This window comes from Astatotilapia calliptera, chromosome 17, assembly GCF_900246225.1.
Source record: "Astatotilapia calliptera chromosome 17, fAstCal1.2, whole genome shotgun sequence".
Lineage (NCBI taxonomy): Eukaryota > Metazoa > Chordata > Actinopteri > Cichliformes > Cichlidae > Astatotilapia > Astatotilapia calliptera.
This window is the reverse complement of record NC_039318.1, coordinates 37,627,119-37,654,809: the sequence shown is the minus strand read 5'-3', so window position 1 is coordinate 37,654,809 and position 27,691 is coordinate 37,627,119. Positions and strand designations below refer to the sequence as shown.

At 44.9% G+C, this 27,691-nt stretch overlaps 2 protein-coding genes across 7 annotated transcripts in view; both read left to right on the top strand.

The window, feature by feature from the left end:
- adamts10 (ADAM metallopeptidase with thrombospondin type 1 motif, 10) overlaps nt 1-7,575 on the top strand; it is a 57,631-nt gene extending 50,056 nt beyond the window's left edge. For both annotated transcript variants that reach the window (XM_026146384.1, XM_026146383.1), the window contains exons 22-26: nt 498-627; nt 890-1,094; nt 1,783-1,959; nt 2,939-3,104; nt 4,840-7,575. In XM_026146384.1, the coding sequence (XP_026002169.1) occupies nt 498-627; nt 890-1,094; nt 1,783-1,959; nt 2,939-3,104; nt 4,840-4,949 (788 nt within the window). In that variant the 3' untranslated portion in view covers nt 4,950-7,575. The remainder of the gene's footprint in view (nt 1-497; nt 628-889; nt 1,095-1,782; nt 1,960-2,938; nt 3,105-4,839) is intronic.
- Nucleotides 7,576-9,409: 1,834 nt separating this feature from the next.
- myo1f (myosin IF) lies at nt 9,410-27,405 on the top strand. 5 transcript variants are annotated; one of them, XM_026147319.1, is made up of 29 exons: nt 9,410-10,264; nt 10,373-10,526; nt 13,801-13,929; nt 15,017-15,106; nt 15,244-15,338; nt 15,451-15,538; nt 15,675-15,764; nt 17,130-17,261; nt 17,411-17,545; nt 17,785-17,917; nt 18,245-18,441; nt 18,574-18,654; nt 18,777-18,863; nt 19,004-19,090; nt 20,004-20,171; nt 20,267-20,352; nt 20,437-20,518; nt 20,595-20,701; nt 20,788-20,886; nt 20,981-21,125; nt 22,312-22,426; nt 22,520-22,689; nt 23,646-23,791; nt 24,032-24,178; nt 24,258-24,406; nt 24,521-24,592; nt 24,989-25,196; nt 26,163-26,323; nt 26,421-27,405. In XM_026147319.1, exons 2-29 carry the CDS (start codon nt 10,524-10,526, stop codon nt 26,495-26,497), a joined length of 3,279 nt encoding a protein of 1,092 aa, XP_026003104.1. In that variant the 5' UTR covers nt 9,410-10,264; nt 10,373-10,523; the 3' UTR covers nt 26,498-27,405. The 5 variants fall into 5 exon arrangements, with proteins under 5 accessions (XP_026003104.1, XP_026003103.1, XP_026003106.1 ...); XM_026147321.1 differs by lacking the exons at nt 9,410-10,264; nt 10,373-10,526; nt 13,801-13,929 and adding exons at nt 14,381-14,435; nt 14,577-14,694; nt 14,810-14,865 and having other exon boundaries at nt 15,004-15,106; XM_026147320.1 differs by lacking the exons at nt 9,410-10,264; nt 10,373-10,526; nt 13,801-13,929 and adding exons at nt 14,412-14,468; nt 14,577-14,694; nt 14,810-14,865 and having other exon boundaries at nt 15,004-15,106.
- The last annotated feature ends 286 nt before the right edge of the window (nt 27,406-27,691 follow it).

The following is a 27,691-nucleotide window of genomic DNA, read 5'->3' as shown; positions in this document are numbered from 1 at the left end:
ATGAATTGGCGTGGAGGCTGTGAATATAGAAGGAAACATTCAGACAGCTGCTTTTGTTTGTTGCGCTCTCTTTGTGGAAGCTTCACCTTGAAGTCTAAGGAGGCAAACATCACCTGGATGACTGAGAACCTACACAGATGTGTTATAAAGTAGACTTCCCTGGCTTTCACAGCTTAAACGAGCATTTAAGACACGACTGCGTACAATATGACGCTCGATCGGACAATGTTTACTCCCTACCAGCCGCTCGCAGCAGGTAGCTGCTCTTCTCGAGCCCGGCTCTGCTGAAGGTCACTTCCTGTTAAAAGGTTTTTCCTTCCCACTGTTGCCTAGTACCTGCTCAGAGGGGCTCATTTGATCGTTGCTGGTCTTTACCTTACAATATAAAGCGCCTTGAGACGACTGTTATTGTGATTTGTCACCATATCAATAGAGTTGAGTTAAATGATTATGGTCGACGCCTTAAACGTGTTAATAAGAGACGCTTTTGCCTGTAGGTATGCAGATCCAGCAGGTGGTGTGTAAGAAGCAGGCGGATCAGTCAGCCGTCTACAACCACTTCTGTGACAAGAAGAGCAAACCCAAAGAGAAGAGACGATCCTGCAACACTGAGCCGTGCTCCCCAACGTGAGTGGACTCACATGAGATTTCTGGATTTCCACTGAAACGTCTGTTATCACTGTGTACTCTATATCTGTCTAAAACTGCAGGTTTCAGTTTAGGTTCCTTTTACTCTTTCTATGATTTGGGCTGTTTTGTGTTTATTAGCTTGGCACGTTTGCACCTTTTCTACCTGTGCTCTGCTTTTTTATGCTATCATCTCCCTGCTTTTATTGTCATTACACTGTCCTCGTTTGTGTTACGTCACACGCATCCACACATCTTCTAGCTGGTGGACAGGAGAGTGGTCAGAGTGCAGCCGCAGCTGTAACGGCGGCCTGCGGACTCGGGAGGTGTTATGCAAAAGGAGGATCTCCACAACGGAGGAGAAGATCCTGGACGACTCAGCCTGCACCCCCCCTCGCCCTTCATTCACTGAGCCCTGCAACAACCACAGCTGCCCCCCTGAATGGCTGGCCCTGGACTGGTCGGAGGTAGGCCGGCCATCTGAGCGTTTCCCAAGAGAGCACTCTTGCTGTGTTTTTTAGGCAGCTCGTGTCTGATTTTGAAGCAATGCCTGAGTTTGAGAAATTCCTCTCGGATGAAGCAGTCGTTTCTTTTCCAGTTGAACCCAAGAAACCCAAACGTCTGCCAGCACAGAAAGTAAGAGTACCTTAGCCTTGAAATACACAACAGGGGCACGGAGCTCTGAACATGCAGCGTCACTCACGAATGCATGCTGTTAAAACCGTCACAGGGGAATGTGACAGCTAGTTTGAGGAAGTTTAAGGCTGTCGGAGCGCCGTGACTCTCTTATGCGACACGTCTTGTTGGTTGTTGCTTAACTACAACAGTATAAAAAGTCCTTCTTGTTCACTGCTTTGTTCCTGGAACGAAACTTTGTTCTCACAGTTCTGGATGAATTGAAACTGAATTAAATAGTGTCAGAAATCAGTCCGGGTTCAACTTTTCTCTGACGTCTTATGTAATGTAGCCATGGCAGGAATTAGGCCCAGCTGTTTTACAGGAACTCTGTAGTTTCTCAGCTTTGTTTCCTGTACAGCTGCTGCCCTCTGCTGAGAGAGTTGCGGTTTTACAAGCTGCAGCCTGCTGCACCTTCGCCTGGCTTCCTCTCTCGACCTTCCTGCCTGATGTTTTCTCTCTTTCCTTTTCTCTCTGCAGTGCACCCCCAGCTGTGGCCCTGGCTACAGGCACCGCGTGGTTTTGTGTAAGAGTGGGGAGAGTGGCGACACGCTGCCAGAGTCCAAGTGTCCAAAACTTGGCCGGCCCACCTCCAGGGTCCGCTGTAATCTGCAGCGCTGCCCTCCCCCTCAGTGGGTGACGGGTCCCTGGGGAGAGGTAAAACACAGACTCGGAAACATATTGGCCCCTTCCTGATTTCTTAGTTTTTTTGCTTATTTGTCACACTTACATGTTTCAGACAGACAAACAAGTTTTAATATTAGACAAAGACAACCCAAGTAAATACAGGTTTTAAATTATGATTTTGTCGTTAGGGGGGAAAATGTGACAGAGCCCTTAAACCTGGCTGTGCCACTCTCGGCAGCAAGAGCTGCAAAATCAGGCGTTTGCGATATCTGACTTTCACATCGCTGTGGAGGAATTTTTGCCCATTCCTCTTTGCAGAATAGTTGTAATTCATCCACGTCGGAGCGTTTCTTTTTTTATCGCCTGTTTGAGGACACGCCAGAGTCACTCCAAAACCTTCATTTTGTTATTTTAGCCATTCTCCCATCGGCGCCGTTGACCCGGTCTCTTTCTGATTGTTGAATCATGAACTCTGAGTTGAACTGACGCAGGCCTGCGAGGTTCACCACCGCTCTCACCGTGGTTCACTGCAGTCCCAAAACTTCCAGACTGTGTTTTTAGATTGTTGTGTGTCTTTTAGCCTGCTTCAGTCACACAGCTTCAGTTTAAGTGGTTTTTCAATCCGGCACGTCTGGCAGTAATCGGGGCTGGTTATAGCCGCAGAAATGAAACTCAAGCAACTACCTTTTCACATGAAGCCAGGTTGGTTTAGCTTTTTATTGCCATAATAAATTAAATCATCCTTTAAAAACTGCATTTTATGTGTTTTGTTTATTTTTTTACTAATGTTAAAATTTGTTTGATAATCTGAAACATGTAAGAGAGACAAATATGAAAGAACAGGGAATCAGGAACGCTTTCGTGGCCCTGTGTACACTCGTACAGTCTCTCACATACACTAATATTGACGGCGATATCCATCTGACGCATGTCTTTGTTCTCAGTGAAATGACTGCAGTTGTAAGCGCAGGATTCATTGTGTCTCTAAACGTGCGTCTTTGTGCTGTAGTGTTCTGCAAAGTGTGGTCTGGGTCAGGAGATGCGCTCAGTGCAGTGTCTGACCCACACGGGACAGCCCTCCAACGAGTGTCTGGATCATCAGCGGCCTGTAGCCATGCAGCAGTGCAAGAGTAAATGTGACACCAGTCTGCCCGTCAGCATAGAAAACCCTGAAGGTGAGAGCTTCCTGCCTTCTTTGACTGTCCTGCAACGTAATGTTGAATAAAACGAATCTTCTTCCTTTAGCGGTCGCCACAGGAAATCATCTGCGTCCACTCACCCTGTCCTCCTGTCACACTAACCCTCCTTCACTACATCAATAAATCTTTTCCTCCTGGTTCACAACATCTTTAACATCTTTAGTTAAACATGTCCGTCATCCCTCCTCTGAACATCTCAGCCTTTCAACTGTTCAATTAAAGAAACTGGAACAAATTATGTGCTTTAGTAACGAAAAGCCTAAAGAACAAATCTGAAATTGTGACGATGAGCTGTGGGGAACGTGGCAGCGGTGTGAGGACCCAAATGCAAAATGAAAGCATAATATGTTCCAAAAACACAAGCAAACATTTTCACCTCGAGCGGATATATTAGTAAGTATATGGTAATGTGGACGACTACACAAAGGACGAGGGAAGAATGAGGCGCTAAATACAAAAGGTAACGAGGCGAAACAATTAGACGAGTGAAGCAGAAATACAGCAAAGTCACAGCGGACTACCAAAGTAAAACAGGAAGTACCTAACCTGGGAGGACGGACTCGCAGGAACAAACTTGGCACGAAAGAGGAAGAAAACAATAAACTAAGCAAAATAAATTTGACTCAAAGTAACCAGAAAGTGAAATAGGAAGTAGGGCTTGGGGTGGCAAACAATAATAAACAAACTGCAGCACAACTTTAAATAACAACGAGCATTAAAATATATTTTTTTAATTTGTCTTGTGTAGATTTAAGTGAAAGCACCCGAGTTAAGTTTCGCTTGTTGTGTTTAGCTTCAATCTGTTGTGCTGATCTTGTTCATTTAAGTTAAACTGGTTGACCAGTTAGCAGTGGTACCAGCTGACATGGTGTAATCGGATTACACCATTTTCAGTGTAACAAGAATCAAAAGAGATGCTAATCGTGCTAAGGGCGAGTGGACCAGCGGCCCCCAACCCTCGGGCGGTACCAGGCCGTGAGTCGTTTGGTACCGGGCCGCCAGAGTTGAGGCTCGGGTGTGACATTTATGGTTTCCAGGGTTTTTTTTTAAAGTTTTTATCGTTAACTCGGTTTCCCCGGGTATTTTCCCGTGTGTTATAAATAAATCTTCTTTTTTTGGTGCTGCTTTGATTTTGTTGTATTTATCCGCGAGACCTTAAATCAGAATCAGAAAGGGTTTTATGTTGAGCAGGTTTACAACGTTAGGAAATTGCTGCGGTGCTTCAGTGCAAAACATACTGTCAGACAACACTTAAATAAAAACAAAAATAAAAGTGCTAAGCAGATAGATGTCTGCTGGTCCGTGAAAATATTGTCGGACATAAACCGGTCGGTGGTGCAAAAAAAGGTTGGGGACCGCTGAAGACTACAACTTTAGACAACACCAGCAAATAGAAAAACAATGCAAAAGCACGCAAAGCATGAAGGAAGTCGAATAAAACACAATAGATGGAGACAGAATATGAATAAAATATAAATCCTTTATAAAGACTTTAACGACGGACCAGCTGCTGAGACGACAGAAAGTGCAAACAAAGGATTGTTTAGTGCGAGAGAGAAAAACACTTCTGCAGCGTTTTTCTCTCTACCTGCGTTTCCTTAAACTGCAGTGCGACTGAGCTTTCAGGGCCGACGCATTAAGCAGTCGGGCTGAACGGTGAGAACATACAAAGATGACGCACCAATCAAGCTTTTGTCTGTCTCCCCCTCAGAGTGCAAAGATGTGAACACTGTGGCCTACTGCCCCCTGGTGCTCAGGTTCAAGTTCTGCAGCCGGCCATATTTCAGACAAATGTGCTGCAAGACGTGCCAGGGACACTGACTCCACGAGCATCCGGCATCCATCTTTGGGTCCTGCACACTCACACAGTAAGCCTGAAACCCTCCCACTGAGCCTCATAGCAGCACCCCTCACTCTGCCTCCGTCGCAGGAGCGTGGGATCTAACTGGGACGCCATCACACGGACGCCCGGTCCTATATCTGGTCAGAGGAGCTGTTATTCTCCAGCCAGGACCCAGATCGGACACCTCTCCGGGCCGAGCTGAGTTCATACATTCCACTGGAGGGAAGGCTGTTGAGACCCGGAGAGGCAGAGAGACTGAGATTACCTTCCCCCCTCTCTCTCTCTGTCTCTCTAAACTTTCCCTTTATTCTAATATTTTGGTGCTACTGTATTTCTCTTTGGCCACAGGACTGGTTGCAGTACTTTTGAACCCCGCTTGTTTGTTTGAGTGTCTGAAAAGTTTAGCCTTAGCTCTTGAACCTCTGTGTTAGGCGGTGATATTTGCTTAGTTAGTCGTTTTTCAGAAATCCACTTTGTAAAGACAATTATTTTCCAGATCATCCCCACCCACAGAAAAGGAATACGGTTGCAGGTAGATCATCTGCGTCTATGTTATCAGATAGCTTTTACTTGACCGCGTCGTTTTTATGTCGTTGCTTTGTTCCGTGTCGGCGTATTCATCGAGTTCTCGCTGTTATTCAGCTGAAGTATGAGCAGAGTCCGATTTGCACAAAGAGTTTGAGGAATTTTGTATTTCGTGTTCGTTTTCGTGTGATTTGATGTCTGTGTGGAGACTATAAATGTCTCGCCGCAGTGAACATGCCACAGTCTTGCCATGTCGGTTACTTTGCTTAAACGTAATCACCTCGGCTGTACGACATCGCTTCTCTCGACGGCGCTTCATCCACGAAGGATCCAAATGAAGGAAAATCCACTCGTCAGAGCGCGCGGCGCGTCACGGTGAGCCAGCGCTGCCTGCGGGAACATGCACGGCGAGGATGAGAGAAGACACCTGACCAGGCGGCCTTTCAGAGAGCGTTGTTATCGCAGGGGTGCGCGATTCACAGGCGGCCTTAAGCCTTCGTTCAGACTCCTGTGGGAGCAACGCTGACATCACATTTCTCAGCTCACGTGTGGTCATGTCACCCTCTCAGCAGCTGGGAGCGCGCCAGCCACAGGCTCGCATTGTCTTCCCCGTTGCAGTGCAGGATTCATGCATGACCAAGTTTTAATGACCCACTTTTCCAAATGCAGTTTCAGCTGCTTTTATATTACAGATCATGCCGCCTACTGCGGCTCAGCATGATTCATCAGATCTGACGGCATAAGCGTGACATGTGATGTGCTCTGAAAGCCCGCTGTGGTTCCACTCTTCGCAGAAGTCCCCGCTGGTCACAGCTGAAAGCAGCGCCACGTAACGCTAAATGTCATCACAATGAGAGGAAGCTGCAGCACGTCTTTAATTGTTCTTCCCTTTTTTGTTTTCTCCTATGGTGCTCTGGTTTTGAATGGTGCTATCACTTCACTGTTGTTGCCGGTTTAAACACTTAGAATCCGTTTGAGCCTTTTGTGTTGAGTACTGACCTGCAGAGGTGGCCTGTGGCGTGCAGCTGCTTGGGGTCCTGCACCTGCCAGGCGCTGCGTTTGGGTTCCTCTGATTTTTCATACGTAACGCTGCTTTACTCGGGCTGCGGTCGAATAGTCAGTCTTTCCTGGGAAGCGTCTACGTAGCAGCTGTAATAAGAGCTCCGGTGCGTCTTTATTACCTCATTTAGCAGATGAGTCCTTTTTTACACAGCCGGCAGAAAACGCAGCAGGATCAGGCCGAGCAGGTGACCTGTCCCAGCACGGTAGACCCGCCTGCCCAGCATTAGGCAGCCCACTGCCATGAATCCTCCTCCACATCTTTCCGTGACCTCATCATGCTTCCCATCCATGTCAGCAGGAAGCAGGAACGTTTCCTTCGTCTTTTTCCTTTTTTCCTCCAGCTGTTCGACTGCAGCCTTCAGTGCAGCGCCTTCAAATCCCAAAGTGCAGCTCACCACATTTGTGGATCGTTTGAAAAACAAAACATTTTGATATTCAGAAAACTGACTTTTGGAGATCTGTGCACAGCTTCTCAAACATTACCCTGCTAATCATCAAGTATATTTATAAGAAGTGCACTCGGGTATAACCTGTAACATTTGAGAGCGTAATTGTTGCAGAGAATCCCGTTAAAGCTCATTTACACCTGGTACCGACTCGCCATCGCGTCAGCTGCGCACACGTGATTGTGTCACGGTGCAAACGCTGGTTAGCGTCACAGATGTAGTTCACGTCTAAATCGCTTTTAATGATCGAACGCTGAAGCGACGGCGTCGCCGCTGTCACGCGTGCACGAGCCGACAGGGAGGAGAGCCGGCAGACGCTGAACGTTTCCCCTGCATCGACATCACTGATACCAGGTGTAACTGTGGAGCTATGACGAGAGCGCAAACCCGACTTACCTGATCCAAGAGGAGGGACAGCTTCAGTATTTGTTATTCTGTTTTACACATGCTAATTATAACATGACATGTACTGTATATTGTTTAATACTATAGAAGACGAATCCATTTGTCCCCCATGTAAATCTTTTGTCAAAGGAAATATTAAAAATGATTAAACGTGGTGCAATGTTGATTGTAAGGATTTCTTTATTTTCTTATTAGAATTTTAGGTTTCCGTCATCAAATCTGTCATCCATATTTGTACGTATGACACAGCTGGACTAAAATATCACCGCGTGTCATCCCGCCCGAGGTTTAGATCGTCAGTTCGTCTATTTCTGGATCTGCCCTCTGTCACGGAAAAGTTGACACAAGAACCTCTTCCTTTTGTCTCAGTGAGACTTCACTCGTTTACCAATCTTTAAAATAATGAAAATGGTGACGTGAAAGTTTCTCGATATTTTTATGATACATTTTTATTTATTTAAAGCCGAGGAAAATTTAGTTTGCTCAGATTCTTTAATACTAAGAACGCCACAGCAGCGTTAACTCAGCAGAAGTTCCATCCATCCATTTTCCTCGTGTTCAATTCAGGGTTTAATACAATAATCAAGTCTAAATAAAAAACTCCTGTGCAGATCCATAATAATAATAATAACTTTATCAATAATAACTTTATTGATCACATTCACTCAGTGAAGCATGTAATGTAGGAAACCACATGACTCGTGAGAACACATTTTACACCAGTTTGAAATCTGAACAAAGCGTCCTCTCAGTTTCTGTAGATCTATATCTATAGAGAGAGATCTTGGGGTTATTTGCTTCAGCTTATCAGGGTCGCGGGGGGGGGGGGGGGGGGGCAGTCTTAGGGCGAGAGGCAGGGTGCACCCTGGACAGGTCACAGGGATAACACAGAGAACCATTCGCACTGCCACATCCACACCTATTTAGAGTTTCCAATTAACCTAACCCCACTAACTGGGTGTCTTTGGACCGTGGGAGGAAGCCAGAGCACGCAGACACGGGGAGAACATGCAAACTCCACAGACCTTCTTGCTGTGAGGCAAACGTGCTAACCACCGTGCCACCGTGTATATATATCTCTATATTTATCTATATAGATATATTTTTTCTACTTACTTCTTGCTTTTCTACTCTGACGGAGCACTCAAAGAGCTTTACACAGGCTAGTGTACATATCCTTTCTTATGGATAGAGGCGGGCAGCGGTGGCACTGTGGTTAGTACTGTTGCCTCACAGCAAGAAAGTCTGTGGAGTTTGCATGTTCTCCCCGTGTCTGCGTGCTCTGGCTTCCCCCCACGGTCCAAAGACACCCAGTTAGTGCGGTTAAGTTTATTGGAAACTCTAAATTGCCCATAGGTGTGACTGTGAGAGCGAATGGTTGTTTCTGTGTGTTAGCCCTGCGACCTGTCCGGGGTGTACCCCGCCTCTCGCCCTAAGACAGTTGGGATAGGCTCCAGGGGCCCCGCAACCCTGAAAAGGATAAGCGAATGGATGGATAGAGGACTCGAGAACTTAACTGCTGTTTGACAAAACCCATCTGCTGTTGGATGAGATTAACCAGTCAAACTTCTGTAACAGATTTTATGAACATCAGTGTAGCTACAGAGAGAACCTACAAGCCAAGAAAGGCTAGATACAAATAAATGCATTAAAAAGATTTTAAAAATCAAAGAAATGGACACCAATACTTGTCTATAGGCAGATCATAGGACAACAATTAGTAAACAGATGGAATCATCAGACTCAAACGCTGGGCTGATGTTTAAAGATTCCAGCTGTTCTCAGCTCCTCTGGCTGACGGTCCCGCGCTGGTTCATACACGGCGAGCGTGAGAAACACAGGCACCGAGGCGAGACGTGAAGTGCTTTAAAAGGATCTCAAAATCAGCAGCAGCTCGCTCCTGCGTTCCCTCCGGTCCTCGTGTGAAGCGGGTGTAGAACGTTTAGTCGGAGAAAGTTTCTTCCTCTGTGCTTTAGAAGCATTGACTGAAATTTACACCCGCACGAGGATCTAGAACAAATTTAAAAGGAATCGAGGCCGCTGGTTTAGGTCACAGCTCGAGCAGCTGAGCATGCACCACAGGCCTAAATGCAGGCCTGCATTTGTCTCTGCGGTCCCGTGTTATCAGGAGACACGGCCGCATGCAAAACACATCGCTATATATTATGTGCAACACCTGAAAAGAGACTGAGTTAAAAACGGTAGAAGTAATTAAAAGGAGGCTCATGAGACAACCTCGAACACACTAGTGAAGTTACAACCACAAAGACACAAAACTAAATACAAACTAAGAAAAACGTGACTTTAAACGACAAGAGAAAAAAAAGGAGTGCACTGACAATAATGAGAAACAATCAGAGGTGCAATCACAGAGAAACCCCACATCTGAAAGAGTCACAAACCCGCCCGTGAATGAATGAGACCTGACCCTGCGCTGGCACGCGCATCTTGCAGGAGCTTTAAAGACTCTCGATCCAGCTGACGTAAAACACAGGAAAACCAGCAACTGACACCTCCACTCACACACTACAAAGTCGACTCTGAATGAACCCGTCTGTTATTATGGGCGTTGGAGGCAGCAGCCTCTCTGACAAGACAAACACAATGAGAAGCCGCTACATGAAGCGACCACAGCCTGGGTGGAGCCGCTAACACACGGCTGAAACACCATCATTTGGCAACTGATTTAAGATAACTATCCCCTTTCTGCGGATGAGCGTCGCCTGCTGTGCGGCAGGCGAACTGGGCTGACTAATTGTGCCGTGGACCCGGCCGTCGTTTCTTCATCCTCCCGTCTGACAACTCCGAGCATGACAGAGCGCAGAATGGAGAAGTAAGCGGCTGGGCTTCATGCGGTGAGTTAATGTGCATCAGTGTGTGTTAGAGCAGTTCTTGTTTCACACACACTGCCGGTGGGAGTATGAGGAAGTAGGTTTTTGAATACTGTACTGGATGTCTTGTAGGGTGCTGGTTGCTGTTGGCTGTCCTGGTTGTGCGATGGCAGCAATCTAAGGTCAACCTGTGGATTTTTTACAACACGCGCAAAACCCCCCCCCCCACACACCATCTCTCTGGACAGTGGACGGCTGAGGAGGAGAGAGGCCCGCGGGAACAATGGTACAGTACAACCACCTGCATCTGCTCTCACAGCTGTAACATTTTGTGCATTTCAGTTACCTGTTTGCTGTGGTTTTCTCGGCTGAAAGGGCGAATTGTGATGGCTTTGTACGTTTTCAGTCAGTTTTCTTTTGCAAAGCAAATTCAGCTCATGTCACTTCTCTCCTTTTCTAAAAGCCAAAGGAGGATTTTTTGTGCTTTAAAGTGAGTTTTGGCATCAGAAGAGATGAGATAAGATCTCTTCAGGGGAATTCATCTCCTTCACAGCAGCAGAGTGATGTTTCCTCTTTTTCAGGGACAAGCTCACTTTCTCACAGACTCGAGCTTAAAGCAGTGCTGTGCGATTTCAATTTGAGGCACAGGTAGAAACTTTCAATATCATAGACAGAGTAAGAAAGTGACCAGTCGAGCAGGAAAGACAGATGAGCTTGAATTTAAAGGGAGGATAATGAGGAGTGGTTCACCCGAGGGGGGCTAACGGACCGAGCTGCAGGCAGCTGCAGGAAGAGAACTGGTAGCATGTACAAAGTTTAGAGGGTTTCACAAGATGCAGCAATGAGGTGTGAGAGGGGAAGTGGACTACAGGAGAGGCCTGCAGTTTCTGTCACAACACTTCCTCCTTGCACACAGAAGGTCTCCACACATCCAGGATCGCACAGCAGTCGTAGCTGCACCAGCAGCCACATCTGACAAATGGAGGTAAACGAGCAGTTTCAAGAGGGAAGAAAGTGAAAATGCACGCCCAGCTCCCTGTTTACACGCCACCTTTACATTTAGGCTCCGAGCCATTTATCTGTCATCATCTCAAGTGTGACAAAAGCTTTCAAATCTGTGTCGCGCTCGCCTGTTTACACATGACAGCAAAGGAAGAAAAGGAACAAAACCGTGCCCGACAGAAATAAATTATGAGAAGTGTCAAATGCATCACAGGGTCGTCTTTTTCTTGCTTTCTTTAAACAACTGTGCAGAAAGTTCCGGTTTGATGTGGAAAGCTTTTGAGATTCAACGTCTGCTGATAACCACACCTCACCGCAACTGACTGGCATGTAGTTTGTGGTTCTTAAGGTGTTGGATATTTGCATTACTTTTTTTTCTTTTAAAGGCGGCTGGTCTTTCAGTGAAGACTAGTGTGATGTCATCACAGCTAAAAAACAGGAACATGTTTTTTTCTTCCTGGTGGACGATGTTGACTTTTTAAAGGTTGTATAAACATAACTAATAACTTTACCTCTATAATAGTCTCTCCAGTCCTACAAACCTACTCCTGAACTAGTTCAATACACGAGTATCCATTTAATCTGTACACAGCTCCATTTAAAAATGATATAAGATTTAAAGGAGGTCAGCTACTGCGGGCAGCCGATGATTTAATCTCAGTTAAATGGCATCTACTTACCCCCTTGCTTTGCATTTTAATATTGTAGGAAAAAACCTGAGTATCAGAAAGCATCAACAACAATCAGGTGACCCCCTGTTAGCATCCAACTGTCAACAGTGGGAAGAAAAAACTCCCGTTTAACAGGAAGAAACCTCCAGTGGAATCAGCTTCAGCCATCTGCCATCGAGACAGGACGACAGGCAAACTCTTACTAATTGCTCGTGTGTGATAATCTGTTAACCAGCAACGACGTTTGTGTATCAGCTCATCAGTAGGTGATCATTAGATTACCAACACCGCATCAAAGCCGTTTAACCTCTTCTAGTAAAATATTAAAGACGATCGCAGATTCTGATCTCGCAGAACATAAAAATCTGGTATTTGAGTTCTATTTAAAGAGACGCTGATCTCTGCTGTTTCTCTTCTAGTCGTGTTGTCATCACGTCACTGAAAGGCACCAAAGCTGTGAACTCATCCTGCCAGCAGCACTGTCCGAGTGCTGACGCCTTCATTTATAACAGTCGTTACAGGGCAAATTCATATTGATCCACGGATAAAAATAGTCCCCAGCTTTGGCATAGTTTGGGCCTGTTTAATGGAGTTTGTGTCAGAGTCATATCTGATTTATGCTTTAAGCTCAGAGGGTGTGAGCACTGGCACGTATATGAGAAAAAAGAGACTCGCGAATTAGCTTTAAACTTGTGACTTCCGCCCGCTCTTTCCCCCTCAGGGGCTTTAAATTCAGAAACAAAAGCGCGCACTAAACACGCATGCATGCTGTGCTTATTTAAGACACGAATATGTAATCATGCCCGTCACACACGCAGCATCTGTATGCATCGTTCTTTGTTGGCGTTTGCACACTGACAGTGTTTCATAATGAAACTTTGTGTTTCTATTTTTTGCTGATGAGCTAAAAATGAAGCATCAGCAGAATCTGTTTGTAGAGGTTCTGCTAATATTTGTGGCTAATTAAGCGTTTATTGTTTTTCATAAGAAGGGACTGAAACCAGAAACCAGCAAGATGTTAAAAAATCTAATGAAATACGACTTCTTAGCACGAGGTTTGTTACAATGTGCAGCGCTTTTCTTCATGACGTGTAGAGACAGAGGTAGAGGTCACGCCCACCGAGGTCATAGATGAGCACAACAAGCTCACCAAGTGACAAAGACGTCATAACCGAGATGACACATTGGTTCTTCAACTGTGGCTGGATCCTTCAGCCTCTTCTTCACCCACTTTGGCAAAGAGACCTCCTTTGTGTTTCCCCAGCTTTCACCCATCAAACAGAGTTCAGGCTGAAATAACAACGAGGCGAGCGCTCCTGAGCTGAAACTGTGGAAACAATCAGTTTATTGCTAGTTTATCTTCGCCTCCTGTGTAGGTGTCGCATTGTTGAGGCAAATTAGAAGAAGCTTCTCTAAAATGTCCGAGCTAGAAAATGAGCTCACCTCATCTGTGACCAGTTTCCTGGTAACGAGCCCCGAGCTTCCTGTAATGACAACCACACTGGTAATTGTGTTTTTGGCTTTACTGATGCCAAAGCTTGAAACGCTTTCATTTGAAATCTTCGCTCGGCCTCCTGTTTTCTTTTTTTTACATGTCTTTCTTCCTTTGCTTCGTTTTTGGTTTGCTTGTTTCCTTCCTTCCTTCGTGATGCCCACACGGCTCTCTAAAGCTCTCGTCTCTACAACAAACACTAATATTGTTTCAAAATGCTTATTTTTCCGGTCCAAATTCCCACTCAGCCACAGAGTACGCTGAGCTACGCTGCTTTTGCGTCACAGCGTGTGGTAGTTTCTTTGATGAGGAAACTCAGCTTGAGTAAAATGTCCTTTTAAAGATTATTGCAACACGTCGTTACTAACAGAGTCTTCCTCTCCTCTGCGATTCAGGCAAAGTACCACTGGCAGAGTCAAAATGTCAAGCAAAGCGGCGTGGACGACATGGTCCTCCTGTCAAAGATCACCGAAGACGCCATCGTGGACAACCTGAAGAAGAGATACATGGACGACTACATCTTTGTATCCTACAAGCTGTGTTTGATGTTGTAAATTATACCTGCAGTCTGACGGGAACTAAAGGCCTCTATTTAAACTGTCCCCACAATCTGCTCCATCTTCACATTGAATCTCGCTAAAGAACCCGAACGTGAAAGCATGAAGTGAAAAATCACCTTGGCTGAAATGGCCTTCTTCCATATTTGTGTACAGTCTTCTTATCCACCCACAGATGTGCTGATCAAAACACAAATTCACAGACAATCAAACAAACATATATGGGCATAAATATAAGGAATTCACTCTTCCTCTTCTGAGTTCACCGTGTGACTCAACAGCCCACTTCCGTCTTCTGAAAGCACAGCTGAACGTCAGAGCCATATTTAGAGAAAAAACCCATCCATGTTAAATCCTGAGTGAGAGCGAGTTGATGTTATATCGAGAACGACTCGCTTAGATAAGAAGCTGTTTGTTAATCACGTCCGGTGTCTTTGGTTAGAGTTACTCTCCTGTTAACGTGGGATCCTTGGGTAAAGCAGGCCTCTGTCTTACCAGTCTTATCAGTAAGGAAGTGAACTGATAACGACACTGGTCATGTCTGTCACACGTGGCTTTATTTAGGTTACAATGGATTCATGACTTTGGTATTTCCCCTTCCCTCCGTCTGGCAGGTGGGCCCCATGGGTAGTCATTCAGGTCGGTGAGCACCAGGCAGATTTGGCTTTGACATTAGCAGAAATATGTCAGCGATGATGTCACCGTGACATTTTGGTTCAGACTTCGTGTACGGTACGAGCATGAGCTGAAACTTGTGATTTGCTTCAGCCTCGGTTTTGGTGTTTGAAAGCGCGCTGATGCGAGGGCTGCCAGCGTATACTTTGTCTGTTTTCTGTTTCACCTGCAGAGTGAAAGAGTGAAACCTGCCCCCCAGGAAGCTATTAGAAGATGGGGTGTTTGAAGGTGCCTAACATTAGCTTTAGCTCATATGTCAACAGAACAAAGCAAAAACATTTCACTTTCTTCAAAACGTCTAATGTACGTACGCCCTGTTTAAGCGTATTTAAACCATATGATGCATCATTCCCAAACTTTCCTCAGCCGCCCTCTCCAGACTTACATCGGCCCTGTGTTGATATCTGTTAACCCCTTCAAACAGATGCCCTACTTCACTGACAGAGAGATTGAACTCTATCAAGGAGCTGTAAGTGAATTTTCATCGCCGTCTTCTCATGACTTCTTTAAACTTGTGGCATATGTGGTGCAGAGGTTCTTCCTGTTGCCTGCTGTTGCCCTACGCTCGTTTTACTCAAACTGACCTCAAACCGTTTCGCTCTACAGGCCCAGTATGAGAATCCACCGCACATCTACGCCTTGACTGACAACATGTACAGAAACATGATGATTGACGGGGAGAATCAGTGTGTTATCATCAGGTGAGTTTTCTGCTTCCCACGCTGACGCCCATGCTGTGCCGTGCAGGTATGTTTGACAATAAAATATGGCTTTGCGGTGTGTTGTCTGCCTTTTTTTACGTGGCTGCGGTAGCGGTGAGAGCGGTGCTGGGAAGACAGTGGCTGCCAAATACATCATGGGTTACATTTCCAAAGTATCCGGAGGAGGATCGAAAGTGCAGGTACAGACCGTATGCTCGCTCCGCCTTATATGAATCTTCAAAATGAGTCAAAAAACCTTTAAACTTCCTTCAGTGTGGCGTGGAGGTTTTTCACTGTCTGGTATTGTGTTAATGTTTGTGTGCATGTGTGTGGCAGCATGTAAAAGAAATCATCCTGCAGTCAAATCCTCTGTTGGAAGCCTTTGGTAATGCCAAGACTGTTCGCAACAACAACTCTAGTCGTTTTGTAAGTATGAGTTTTTTACTTGAAGACCTGGTGTGGATGCTTTCTGTCGTGTTATTCAATTATACGCGGGTCCACTGTACGATTCATAACCACACTTTATTTTCTTGTTCTTGCTCTGCCCCACATAACATAACATTCTATACAGAAACACACCGGTCTCGCCCTCTAGCTGCCATCAGCCTAACTACACTGACCGGCTGCATTAACATCTACTGTACAATGCAATTACACCACACTTTCTATCAAGTTTATAGTTATTAAGTAATATACCTGCTCATTTAAAAAGAAAAACAAAAAGAAGTCAACCCCACACCCCAAAAATAAAACATTCAAGAGTTCAGCAGTCACTCGCTTTAGCTTGCTGAGTGTGCTAGTTGTAAAAAAGCTAAGATGTTTAGCTTTATAAACAGTACCCATGCTGAATATCAGCTTATTATATTAGAGAAATACCCTCAGCAATCCCACGATCCCCTATGAGCAAGCGCTTGGCAACAGTGGGGAGAAAGAACTCCCTTTTAAGGCCTCCAGTAGAACCAGGAGTGTCAGAAAATACACAAACTCTGTGGGAGGGAAGACAAGGTGTAGTGGCACCAACAGGAGCGGAGAACAAGTGCTCATTGTGTTTTGGAAGTCCCCCACCCGCCTGACTCAGTTTTATCTATGACCTTTATCAAAAAAAGGAACGCTTTAATCTTAAAACTAGCGCGTGTGTCTGTCCTCTGAATCCAAACTGGAAGGTGGCACCGCTGTAAAGCGTCCTAATAGCTAAAGGCTCCGCCCCCTGTGCTACTTTTGGAAATTCTAGGAGTGAGAGGGAAGTGCTCCATTGGAATAACACGGTACTATGATGTTTTTAAGGTGATTAGCTAATATTAGCATGCAAGTAATAACAGCTGTCTCCAAGCATTGCAGAGCGAGGTTATGCAGAGCCACATATGTGCCTGTAGCCTCATTACAAGTGATTTATTACAACATTCTCGTGCACTTCAAAAACACTTTTATTGCATTCATTCTGGTTTCTCATAAGAAGGGTCCTAATGATCACACCCATAAACCACCCTGACCTGCATGTCTGCAGCTTTAGCGTGAGATATCAGAAGAGCAATTAGTTATATTTCCTGTTACCCTTTGTACACCATCACAGCTCTCGTGTACTGAGCGTGCACGCATATATTTTCTGACTCATATAAATGTAGTGAACATGGAAGTGGTTTATCTTTAGGAAACGGTCGCATGATTTGAGAACCGTCTCATCCTGAAAGCAAATTTTGACACTGGCTGATCTGCAATAATGAGTGAGGACAGATTTCCTCGCAGCCTCGTTTCTCAACTCCAAGTGTTGACTTTGATTTTTACATTAATCAGGGGAAATACTTTGAGATCCAGTTCAGCAGAGGAGGGGAGCCAGATGGTGGAAAAATATCAAACTTTCTGCTCGAGAAGTCAAGGGTGGTCAGCCAGAACGAGAACGAGAGGAACTTCCACATTTACTATCAGGTGAGAGGCTGATGAGCACAAACCGCAGATTAATAGCAACTCCTTTAAAAAAAAAAAGACAGAGTTCCTCTTAAGCTGCAAGATCTTCATTCAATATGAAGCCAGTGTGTGTGTGTGACTCCTGCTGGGCCTGCGTTGTTGTTTTCCAGTTGATAGAGGGAGCTAGTGCTCAGCAGAGAGAGGCCCTGGGCATCATGACTCCTGATTATTACTACTACCTCAACCAGTCTGGGACATACAAGGTGGATGGGACCAATGACAGCAAAGACTTCCAGGAAACTATGGTACGCAAACTTATAGGTGGGATCCAGTGGTGTTCAGCAAACCTGTGCTTGGTCCCAGGTTTGCTGTGTGGAAAGTCTGATCAATGCTTTGTAGCTAAACCCATTATAGTGGCTCTAGCTGATCTACATTGATTGCTGGCAGGAAATAAAATGTGGACGTAAAGTAGTTCTGCTTGACATCTCCTCACGTTGTGGTGAAGCTGCTGCCGTCACACTTTCTTCTTGGATTTGTTCTTCAGGAGGCCATGCAGGTGATTGGGATCCCAGGTGACATCCAGACGCAGGTGCTGCAGATCGTTGCGGGTATCCTCCACCTGGGAAACATTAGCTTCATAGAAGCAGGCAACTATGGGCAGGTGGAAAGCACAGACTGTGAGTGCGACACACACGTGCCGACGCATCTTCTGTTCACATGCAGTCATACTCCCGCTGGATATCACCATAACAAAGGTCGTCCCCGGCACACGCCCTACAAATGAATAGAATCTCTACACACAGACGACTTCCCTGTTTACTGCCTCAGTAGATAATTGGTGGTTACATCCAAAGCAGCCATGATACCCTCCGTTGGCTTCTGTCTAGGGAGGGTATCATTAATTCATCATAGGAAGTCTTTGCTTATGGCATAATAAAACACATCTGAATTACGAGTCCGCTTTTGGCACGATTGAACTACAACTTGACTTTGCTTCGCTCCAGTGCTCGCATTCCCCGCCTATCTGCTGGGCATCGACCCCAACCGTCTGCAGGACAAGCTGACCAGCCGGAAGATGGATTCAAAGTGGGGAGGGAAGTCTGAGTCCATTAACGTGACCCTGAACCAGGAGCAGGCCAACTACACACGAGATGCCCTGGCTAAAGCGCTGTATGCACGCCTCTTTGACTACCTGGTGGAGGTAATCACGCTTGATGATGCAGCTGAGCAAAAACAGACTAAAGAAAATGAAACATTTGCTTTTAATTCAGCTGACATGTATTCATGCACCTCATCTGCTCTTTGCATTTGTCTCGTGTCCTTACTTCTCCAGTCTATAAATAAAGCCATCCAGAAACCATATGAGGAATTCAGCATCGGAGTGCTTGACATTTATGGCTTTGAGATATTCCAGGTTAGGCTTCTCATAACTTCCAGATACTTAACCTTTGCACGCATCCACTAAAAGACTAAATGTGTGTTTAATAGCAGGATTTGTTTCATCTCTTACTGACTGTGTTGTATTCGCTTCCTCAGAGAAACGGTTTTGAGCAGTTTTGCATCAACTTTGTCAACGAGAAACTGCAACAGATCTTCATCGAACTCACCCTGAAGGCTGAGCAGGTAACTATAAATAAAACTATATAAATAGAATTGAATTGTAACTGCACTGTGCAGCGCATGCATTTGACTCCACTGTGTTTCAGTTGGTGAGGATCACTGTATGTCCTCAAACCAAATGTTTTGCTCTCATTGTCTCTCAGGAAGAATATGTTCAGGAGGGCATCAAGTGGACGCCCATCGAGTACTTCAACAACAAGATCGTGTGCGACCTTATTGAAAATAAACTGGTAAGCTCGTAAACGCGATGACTGACGGAGGGTTTATGCAGATCGTGTAAAACTGGCTCTCATTAGAAAACAAGTGGGCCCCTAAAGCAGCGAGAGTTTGGTGCTCTGCTTCCTGAAAACAGTGAAACGGAAGAACAGAGCGCTCGGGGTCACAACAGGAAGAATCAAGTCACGTGACCAAGATATAGCAGTAACATCGGGGGTAACATTTGCATTTTGTTTTTGGAAAAGTTTTATTGCACATTTATTTTCACAGTAAATCAGATAATATATGATATTCCCAAAAGCCAAAAAGAGAAGAAGAAAAGACATATGAGGCATTGGTGGAGGAGCTGCAGTTTTATCTCCTTGTATGAATTTGTGTGTTTGAAGTGTTTCACTGGATGACTAAAAAATGGGGATTTACATGCGGTCTACAGACATCAGGCTTTCAATCAAACTACTGTATAAAAGTAACTTTATATAAATTTTACTCTGGTCTTTAAAGCTCATATTAAAGCTCTACACATGTTTACTGGGAACCTCTAATTCAATTTGAATTCAAAAACATTACAATCAAAAGTTACCAGGTGGTCATGTCAAAAATATTTGTATTATGTAACTGCACGTGTGCTAATTTGTATCAATTTCTGGTGGTGGTGAGAGGGCCCGGTGGTGCCAGTGTCCGGCAGCCTCGCCTCTGTCAGTGCCCCAGGGTTGCTGTGGCTACAATGTAGCTGCCATCACCAGTGTGTGAATGTGTGGATGACTGGATGTAGTGTAAAGCGCTTTGGGGTCCTTAGGGACTGAGTAAAGCGCTATACAAGTACAGGCCATTTACCATTTCTAACAGATATTTCTTATTCGTTTATCTAAAAGTTATCAAAACTCGTAAGAACAAAATCGCAGCTAAAAAGCCGTCGTCTCTTTGCAGAACCCTCCGGGTATAATGAGCGTGCTGGATGATGTGTGCGCCACCATGCATGCCAAAGGAGAGGGTGCAGATGGCACTCTGCTGCAGAAACTGCAGGCTGCTGTGGGGACGCACGAACATTTCAACAGCTGGAACTCGGGCTTTGTTATACATCACTACGCCGGGAAGGTAAGATTTGATTTTGTTTGCTCGATGTGGCGCTTATAAACCTCAAAGATTTGTTTTTGGGGGTTTTTCAGTGAAAATATCTGGTGTCATCGCAGGTGTCATATGATATCAACGGCTTCTGTGAGAGAAATCGGGACGTGCTTTTCCCCGACCTCATCGAGCTCATGCAGAGCAGTGAATTGTGAGTTTCCTGTACTGGTCTGATTGTTGCACTGAAGGCGTAATTTAAAAAAAACAATGCATTAAAAAAAACGTGTCTCTTTAGTAACTTCATCCGTAGCTTGTTCCCCGAAAACCTCAACACAGATAAAAAAGGAAGGCCGACCACGGCAAGTTCAAAGATCAAGGTGAGAGCTTTTCAATCTGTCGACGGTTGATTTTGTGCAGCAGCGCATTCGTCTCACGCTGTTGTTTCCCTCGCAGAAACAAGCGAACGACCTGGTGAACACGCTGATGAAGTGCACGCCGCATTACATCCGCTGCATCAAACCCAATGAGACAAAGCGGCCGAAAGACTGGGAGGAGAGCAGGTGAGAATGCTCGCCGTCACGCTTTGAGGAACTCTGAAAGATTTCACAGGGAACGTTTGCTGATCAGCGGCGCTATCTGTTTTTAGGGCCAGGCATCAAGTAGAATACCTCGGACTGCGGGAAAACATCCGCGTACGAAGGGCTGGATTCGCATATCGGAGACTCTTCAGTAAATTCCTGATGAGGTAAGTTTAATCGTGCGTGTTCATGGAATCGCTGCCTGAAAAAAGACACACAGCTCTCACTGTGATTTGTTTGTTTGGTGCTTTTTGAATCCAGGTACGCCATTCTGACAGCCGAAACATGGCCGTGCTGGAGAGGGCCAGAGCAGCAGGGGGTGCTTCACCTCCTTCGCTCCGTCAACATGGATAACGATCAATACCAGATGGGACGCACCAAAGTCTTTGTGAAGAACCCCGAATCGGTACGGAGCTTCATATTTTAGATTCCCTCAGGCTGCATATTTGTTCTAACCAGTGTTGTAACATAATCAACTTATCTTGGCGATCGTGGCTCAAGAGTTGGGAGTTCGTCTTGTAATCGGAAGGTTGCCGGTTTGAGCCCCGGCTTGGACAGTCTCGGTCGTTGTGTCCTTGGGCAAGACACTTCACCTCCCGCCTACTGGTGGTGGTCAGAGGGCCCGGTGGCGCCAGTGTCCGGCAGCCTCGCCTCTGTCAGTGCGCCCCAGGGTGGCTGTGGCTGCAATGTAGCTGCCATCACCAGTGTGTGAATGTGAGGATGACTGAATGTGTAAAGTGCTATACAAATACAGGCCATTTACCATTTACAAATAAAGAAAAGCTCACATTGCCTGATATAAGCTCTCGTACCTCTCAGTGAGGTAAAGAGCAGAGAAGATTATGCTGCATGTGTTTTTTGACTCATCTCAGCAGGACGATATTAATGTTGCTGCGCTCAAATGTTTGCGTGAAAAGGGACTGAAATAGCTTCAAAGATTAAAAAAGTTCAGACCACAGCTACTTTCTAACCTCCACATAGCTGCAACATGTTGGGGGAAGTTTTTGCAAGTTTTTCAGTGAAACAGGCTTGACAGCAGCTAATAATACTGCCTCAGCTGGTTCATTAACCACTTTAATTCCATTTAATGTATAAAAAAATATTAGTCCTTTATTTTTTATTAGTCCTTTATTTATCCAGGTAAAAACTCTCATTGAGATTAAAAATCTCATTTCCAAGAGAGACCTGGCATATATTGAAATATATATATTGAAAGGCAAAGACTCTACAAAAATACAGAGGAAACCCCGGCAATCAGACGAGCTCCTGTGAACAACGATTTGGTGATAGTGGGAAGGAAAAACTTCCTTTTAACAGGAAGAAACCTCTGACAGAATCCGGGGGAGGAAGACGGGACAAAAGACACACTGAGACAGAGAGCCAGATATTAATAATAACTAATGATTAAATGTAGAGCGGCACATAAACACGGAGAGAGTGATAAAGGGGGAGTGAAGAAGAAACAACAAGTGCATCATGGGAATCTCCAAGCAGCCTGGGTCTATTGCAGCATAGCTAAGGGAGGATTGAAGGTCATCCTGCTCTAACATGCACTAAACCTGCAGAAATACTCATGCACATATGCCTTTCAGCTGTTTCTGCTTGAGGAGATGAGAGAGAGGAAGTTTGACACTTTTGCCAGAATCATTCAAAAAGCCTGGAGAAAATTCATCGCGAGGAAGAAGTACGAACAGATGAGAGAAGAGGGTGAGTTACACAAACGACGAGATTCCCCGCACAGGTTGCACCAAAGAGCTTGAGTTGGTTTTAGAAATGTTTGTTGTTCCTTGTGACTCGCAGCCTCAGACATCCTGTACAACTCCAAAGAGCGGAGGAAAAACAGCATCAACAGGAACTTCGTTGGCGACTACCTCGGGCTGGAGCAGAGGCCTGAGCTGCGGCAGTTCCTCGCCAAGAGGGAGCGCGTCGACTTCGCTGATTCGGTTAACAAGTTTGATCGCAGGTTCAAGGTTTGAATTCTTGTGTTTTCGTCCAATCAAAGAAAGAGTTGCAGTACTGTGCAAAAGTCTTGAGCCAATCCGTCATTTCTTTATATTTTGCTAGAAAAGTGATTTATTGAAACATGTTGCAAACATACATGGAAATAGAGTATAAAAGAGAAAAAGTGAGTTTTTACGTTCTAACAAGCTTGAAGGTTTCGTGTGACCACCTTGATTCTTCAGCCTGAATTATCCTGGGCAGCTTTCTTAAAGTAGTCGTCAGGAATAGTTCTTTTCTTGGCTCCTTGAAGGACATTCGCAGCTCTTCTTTGGATGTTGGCTGTCATTTGTTCTGCTCTCCATCAACATGACCCCACACTGCTGCAGCAGTGTTGCAGTCGAGGCTCTGGGGAGGCCCGTCCACGTGTGTGTGCTCGGGATGTTATATCAGGCATTTTTCAAAACTTTTTTACGTGTTGTGTGTAGAAACAAGCTCGATTGACTCGCAGGTCAAAAGCATTCCTCTGAAAACCGTCAGGCACAAGCAGCCAATCGCCAAGGAAAACAACTAAAAGACCTTCAGAAAGTCTGGAAAACTATTGCCTAAGAAAACGTTGATAAAAATAAGGAAATGAAGGGTGGCTCAAGTTTGGCAACGTACTCTCTGTTCAGTTTCTATAACAATAAGACCTTAAGATTTATAAAAGACATTAAATTCACGCTTTCTTGCTTGTTGTCGACTTCAGAAAAAATGTACCCAAAGAAAAAAAAGAAAACCCAACAATCATGTGACCCCCTATGAGCAAGCAAACTTGCTCATAGGGGGTCACATGATTGTTGGGTTTTTCTCCGTGTGTGTTATTGTACCTTACAACATAAAGCACATTGAGGCGCCTGTTGCTGTGATTTGGCGCTGTATAAGTAACTGAATTGAGTTGTGCCTTGTCCCCAGAGTCACCCGCTTTCCTTTTCTCCCCCCAACCCAGTCTATCAAGAGAGATTTGATCCTGACACCGAAAGGCATCTATCTGATTGGCCGAGAGAAGGTGAAGAAGGGACCCGAGAAAGGACAGATAAAGGAAGTACTAAAGCGGAAGATGGAGTTTGGAGGCATCAGCAGTGTCTCTCTCAGGTGTGTATCTAATTAACACAGATTCATTACTAAAATCTCTCATTTTTATGTAGCCTGTGTATGTTGTTACTGCTGCTGTTGCTGAAGTGAAAAATGTAACTGCATCCTCTGCTCTCTTCTTGCTGCTATTTTAACGCTTCCTTGAATGTCTTTCAGTGTTTCAGTTACCCACACTGCTTCCTCTTTCTGTTTTTAAACTTCAGCAAGAGTGAGTTCATGGTATTTTTTTTTCCTTCTTAGTACGAGACAGGATGATTTCTTCATCCTCCACGAAGCCCAGTATGACAGTTTGCTGGAATCCAACTTTAAGACAGAGTTCCTCAGTTTGCTTTCCAAACGCTACGAGGAAGTGACAAAAAGAAAACTGACAATCTCCTTCGGTGACAGGTCGGTAGAGGAACACACAGCCTTTGTTAGCATGAGAAAAACACGCAGGGGTGACTAACGCAGGTTCTTCTTGCTTCAGGCTGGAGTTCAGAGTGAAGAAGGAGGGCTGGGGTGGAGGAGGCACCAGAATAGTAGTGTTCCAGAAAGGCCCTGGAGACGTGGCCCAGCTCAAACCTGGAGGGAAGACCCTGTCTGTCACAATAGGAGATGGTCTACCCAAATCCTCCAGTAGGTTAAAATAAGTCATGATGCCGTATAGACTTGAAAAAAGTAGGAACAAATTTAAATAGTAAATAAAATGCTGCCTGTATAAGCATCCTAACTGTCCCTTCTTTTGATTAGAGCCAACCAGGAAGTCGTTTCCTCCGTCTTCCGGTGGAGGAAGAGGAGGAAGAAACCACGTAGCGCCCAAATGTAAGCCACTACTCACCTGTGATCCTCACCTGTGGAAAAACCCTTCCCAGTGGCTCAAAGTAACTAAATAGGAAGTGTGGATGTACTTATTGAAACATAAAGTACTGCAGTATTTACACTCTGTTGCATTTTGATTAACTTTTCAGCTGTTTCAATCATAATCCTTTTTACTTTGTTTATTGAACAGCCGATTGCTTACTTTGTACATCTAGGTCGTAAATAAAAGCTCGTTCAGTACGACATATGGCTGCAGTATGTGAAGCTGTAAAACAATAAAGCAGCAAAGGCACCAGTGATAACAGTCGTGTCATGTAACACTGAAATGGGCCGTTCTGAGTCTTTACCGTCGTACTGCTGCTCTGTTATTGAAGCACACGCTTCGTTCTCTCTCCTCAGCGCATCAGAACGGTGGAGCCAAATTCCCCAGAGGTCCTCATAACCCACAAGCCGATATCACGTATTCCTCCCCGCAAAAGCAGGGCCGACCACTCCAGGGAGGCCCGCCCAAACTGGGATCCCAGAGGGGCCCCCGACCTCCAGCGCCAAACCAGTATAATCAAGGAAACTTGGACTTCCTTAATGTGCCTGATCAGGGCATGTCAGGGTAAGACATGTTTAAAAAAGACATTAAAAAAGAAAGGAAGGTGTGGTTTGTAAGGGATTACCAAGGTGAGGCTGAAACCTGCGAGTAACTGAAAGTTAGAGCGAGGCAGAGAAACCTGTTTGTTTTTCACTGAATTACTGAATCATCTCTTCCATACTAGATGCTGTTTCGCTGGTTTGGGGGGGGAGGGGGTGTTCTGGGAACAAAGCAGTTCCTACCAGCTGCACTCAGAGGCGGGTCAGAAAGTCTGGTTAAATAAATGTTGGGGTTGAGAGAGATTTAAACACATTAATTCCTTAATTCTGGGGAGAAAAATCACGACAGCCTCTCTTTAATCCATCCAGGGTGTGGCGCACGCTGTTGGCTAAAGTCAAAGACTCTGTCAACGACAACAACACCCTGCTTTTATGTTTGTTTGTTTTTCAGCTGACGGTCTGTTATTCTGACCGCTGCTTTTTTGGGATACGGATGAGACCGGACTGGGATGAGTCCTGAGGATGTTTTAGCCGAGACTAGTGCTGGTTTGCAAAGTTGACTGACTGTGGTCTTAAACTGGATGCTGCATTCTGCTAAAAATGAATTATTAAAACAATCAGTAGTTAGAAGGAAACTGAACAGCTGATTCCTCAGAGGCAGCTATAATTAAGCCCAACTTTAAGCCTTTTAAGGGGTAAATTTTACAGAAATTACCTCTCATACGGAGAACAAAGGGGATAAATATCTACAGAGAGCAAAACATATTTTTTCCTGTTGTAAATTTAGATATTTTAACATGAGACTTTATTGGGATTGACTCGCTTTTAGAGCCAGCCCCCAGTGGCCAGCTGAGGAACTGCAGCTTTTGGCACTTTTGCCATTTTCAACCCACGCGTGACAGTTAAAAGTTAATTTGATTCATGTTAGTAAATAAATAAGATGTGAATAAATTATGGTCATGAGCACCTCCTTTTTCCCCCTTTGTCACAGGAAGCAGAGGAAAATGAGCATCCACCAGCGACCTCCTCCTGCTCCTAAACCGCAGCCTCGACCTCAGGGTCCTCGCTGCCGGGCGTTATATCAGTACGTCGGCCAAGACACGGATGAGATCAGCTTCGAGGCCAATGATGTATTAGATCTTGTCAAAGAAGGTGCGTGCACGAAAGCAACGACATGTAGGGAGATGCATATTGATGAGATAGACTGGAAGTGGTTCATGGCGTGTTTCTTTACCGTTTCTCTCCGCAGACCCCTCAGGCTGGTGGACGGGCAGAATTGGAGGGAAGGAAGGTCTCTTCCCGGGTAACTATGTGGAAAAGATTTGATGAGAACCTTGCGAACGTGTCTGTGTTTGCTCATAAACAGATGTAATTCAGCACATTCAGAAACTGCCTGCGAGTTGTTCACGGATGCATCGGGGCTTTCAAAGGGTCGAGCTCTCTGATGTTTGAGCCCCAGCTAATTTACCCGGCAGCGTGCTGTAGAAGCAGAACACATGAAGGATTACTCTTGGGTTTATTATCGCTAAAGCACAACCGCAAATAGCTGCTCAGGTTCCATCTTTGTCTTGGTGTCAAACAATCCCATTGAGAAAGAAACCAGCGAGGTCTTCGACGTCACCTCTGACTGGTTCCTCCACGACTCAAAGTTACGCCGAGTGAAGGCGTGACAGAAGAGCAGCATGAAAATACTGCATCGCTTCCTGATGTTTACACTGTTTTATCTGCCTGAAGCTTTCTTCACGATCAATGACGACCACTTCTTTTGATTAAGTCAACAAGCGTCTAATCGAGTGATAACAGACTTTTGAAAATACTGATGATGATGATGCTTTTGCTCTGAAACTTCAGATCAAATCAAAGCCATTAAGAGGAGCAACATTTTAATGTCAGTTATCTTTTTTATACTCTGAATTTTTTTACTGATATTTCTCGTGGTATTTTCTTGTATTTTCGTTTTAATAAAAAAAGGAAAAAACTTTTATTTCCACGTTTTTACCTCGGGGACTTTTGCACGTGTTTGTTTTGTGTTGCCAGTAAGTTAGAAAAACATTTGTGAAGAGCAGAACACAAAGAAAGAGATGGATGAACTTGAATGTGATTATTTTGGCCAGCTTTGTATTTTTATTTCAACTTGTGGTGGATTTTTGTAAAATATGTGATTACTTTCAGTCATTTTGTTCAGGATTTTTTATGTGAATGAGAAGATTAAAATAAAGACTCCCTCAGAAAGATTTTTCTTTCAGTTGTTATAAAGTTTGACATGTTTGCTCACAAAAATAATATTATGCCTGTTCTGAAACGTAGCTCTAAAGAAAAAGCTCCCAAAAGAGATTTCCTGTTCCTACAAGTAGTATTGTGATATCTGCTCACTGAGGTACACGTTGCTGGTATTAGTTGGACCTTTTTTTGCCAGCTTTAATTCTTAAAAACATGGAGGCACTGATAGATGCACAGATTGTGCAAAGATCTAACCAAAATAATAATCAGCCAGTCAGCTGCTGCAAACAGGCCACAGCA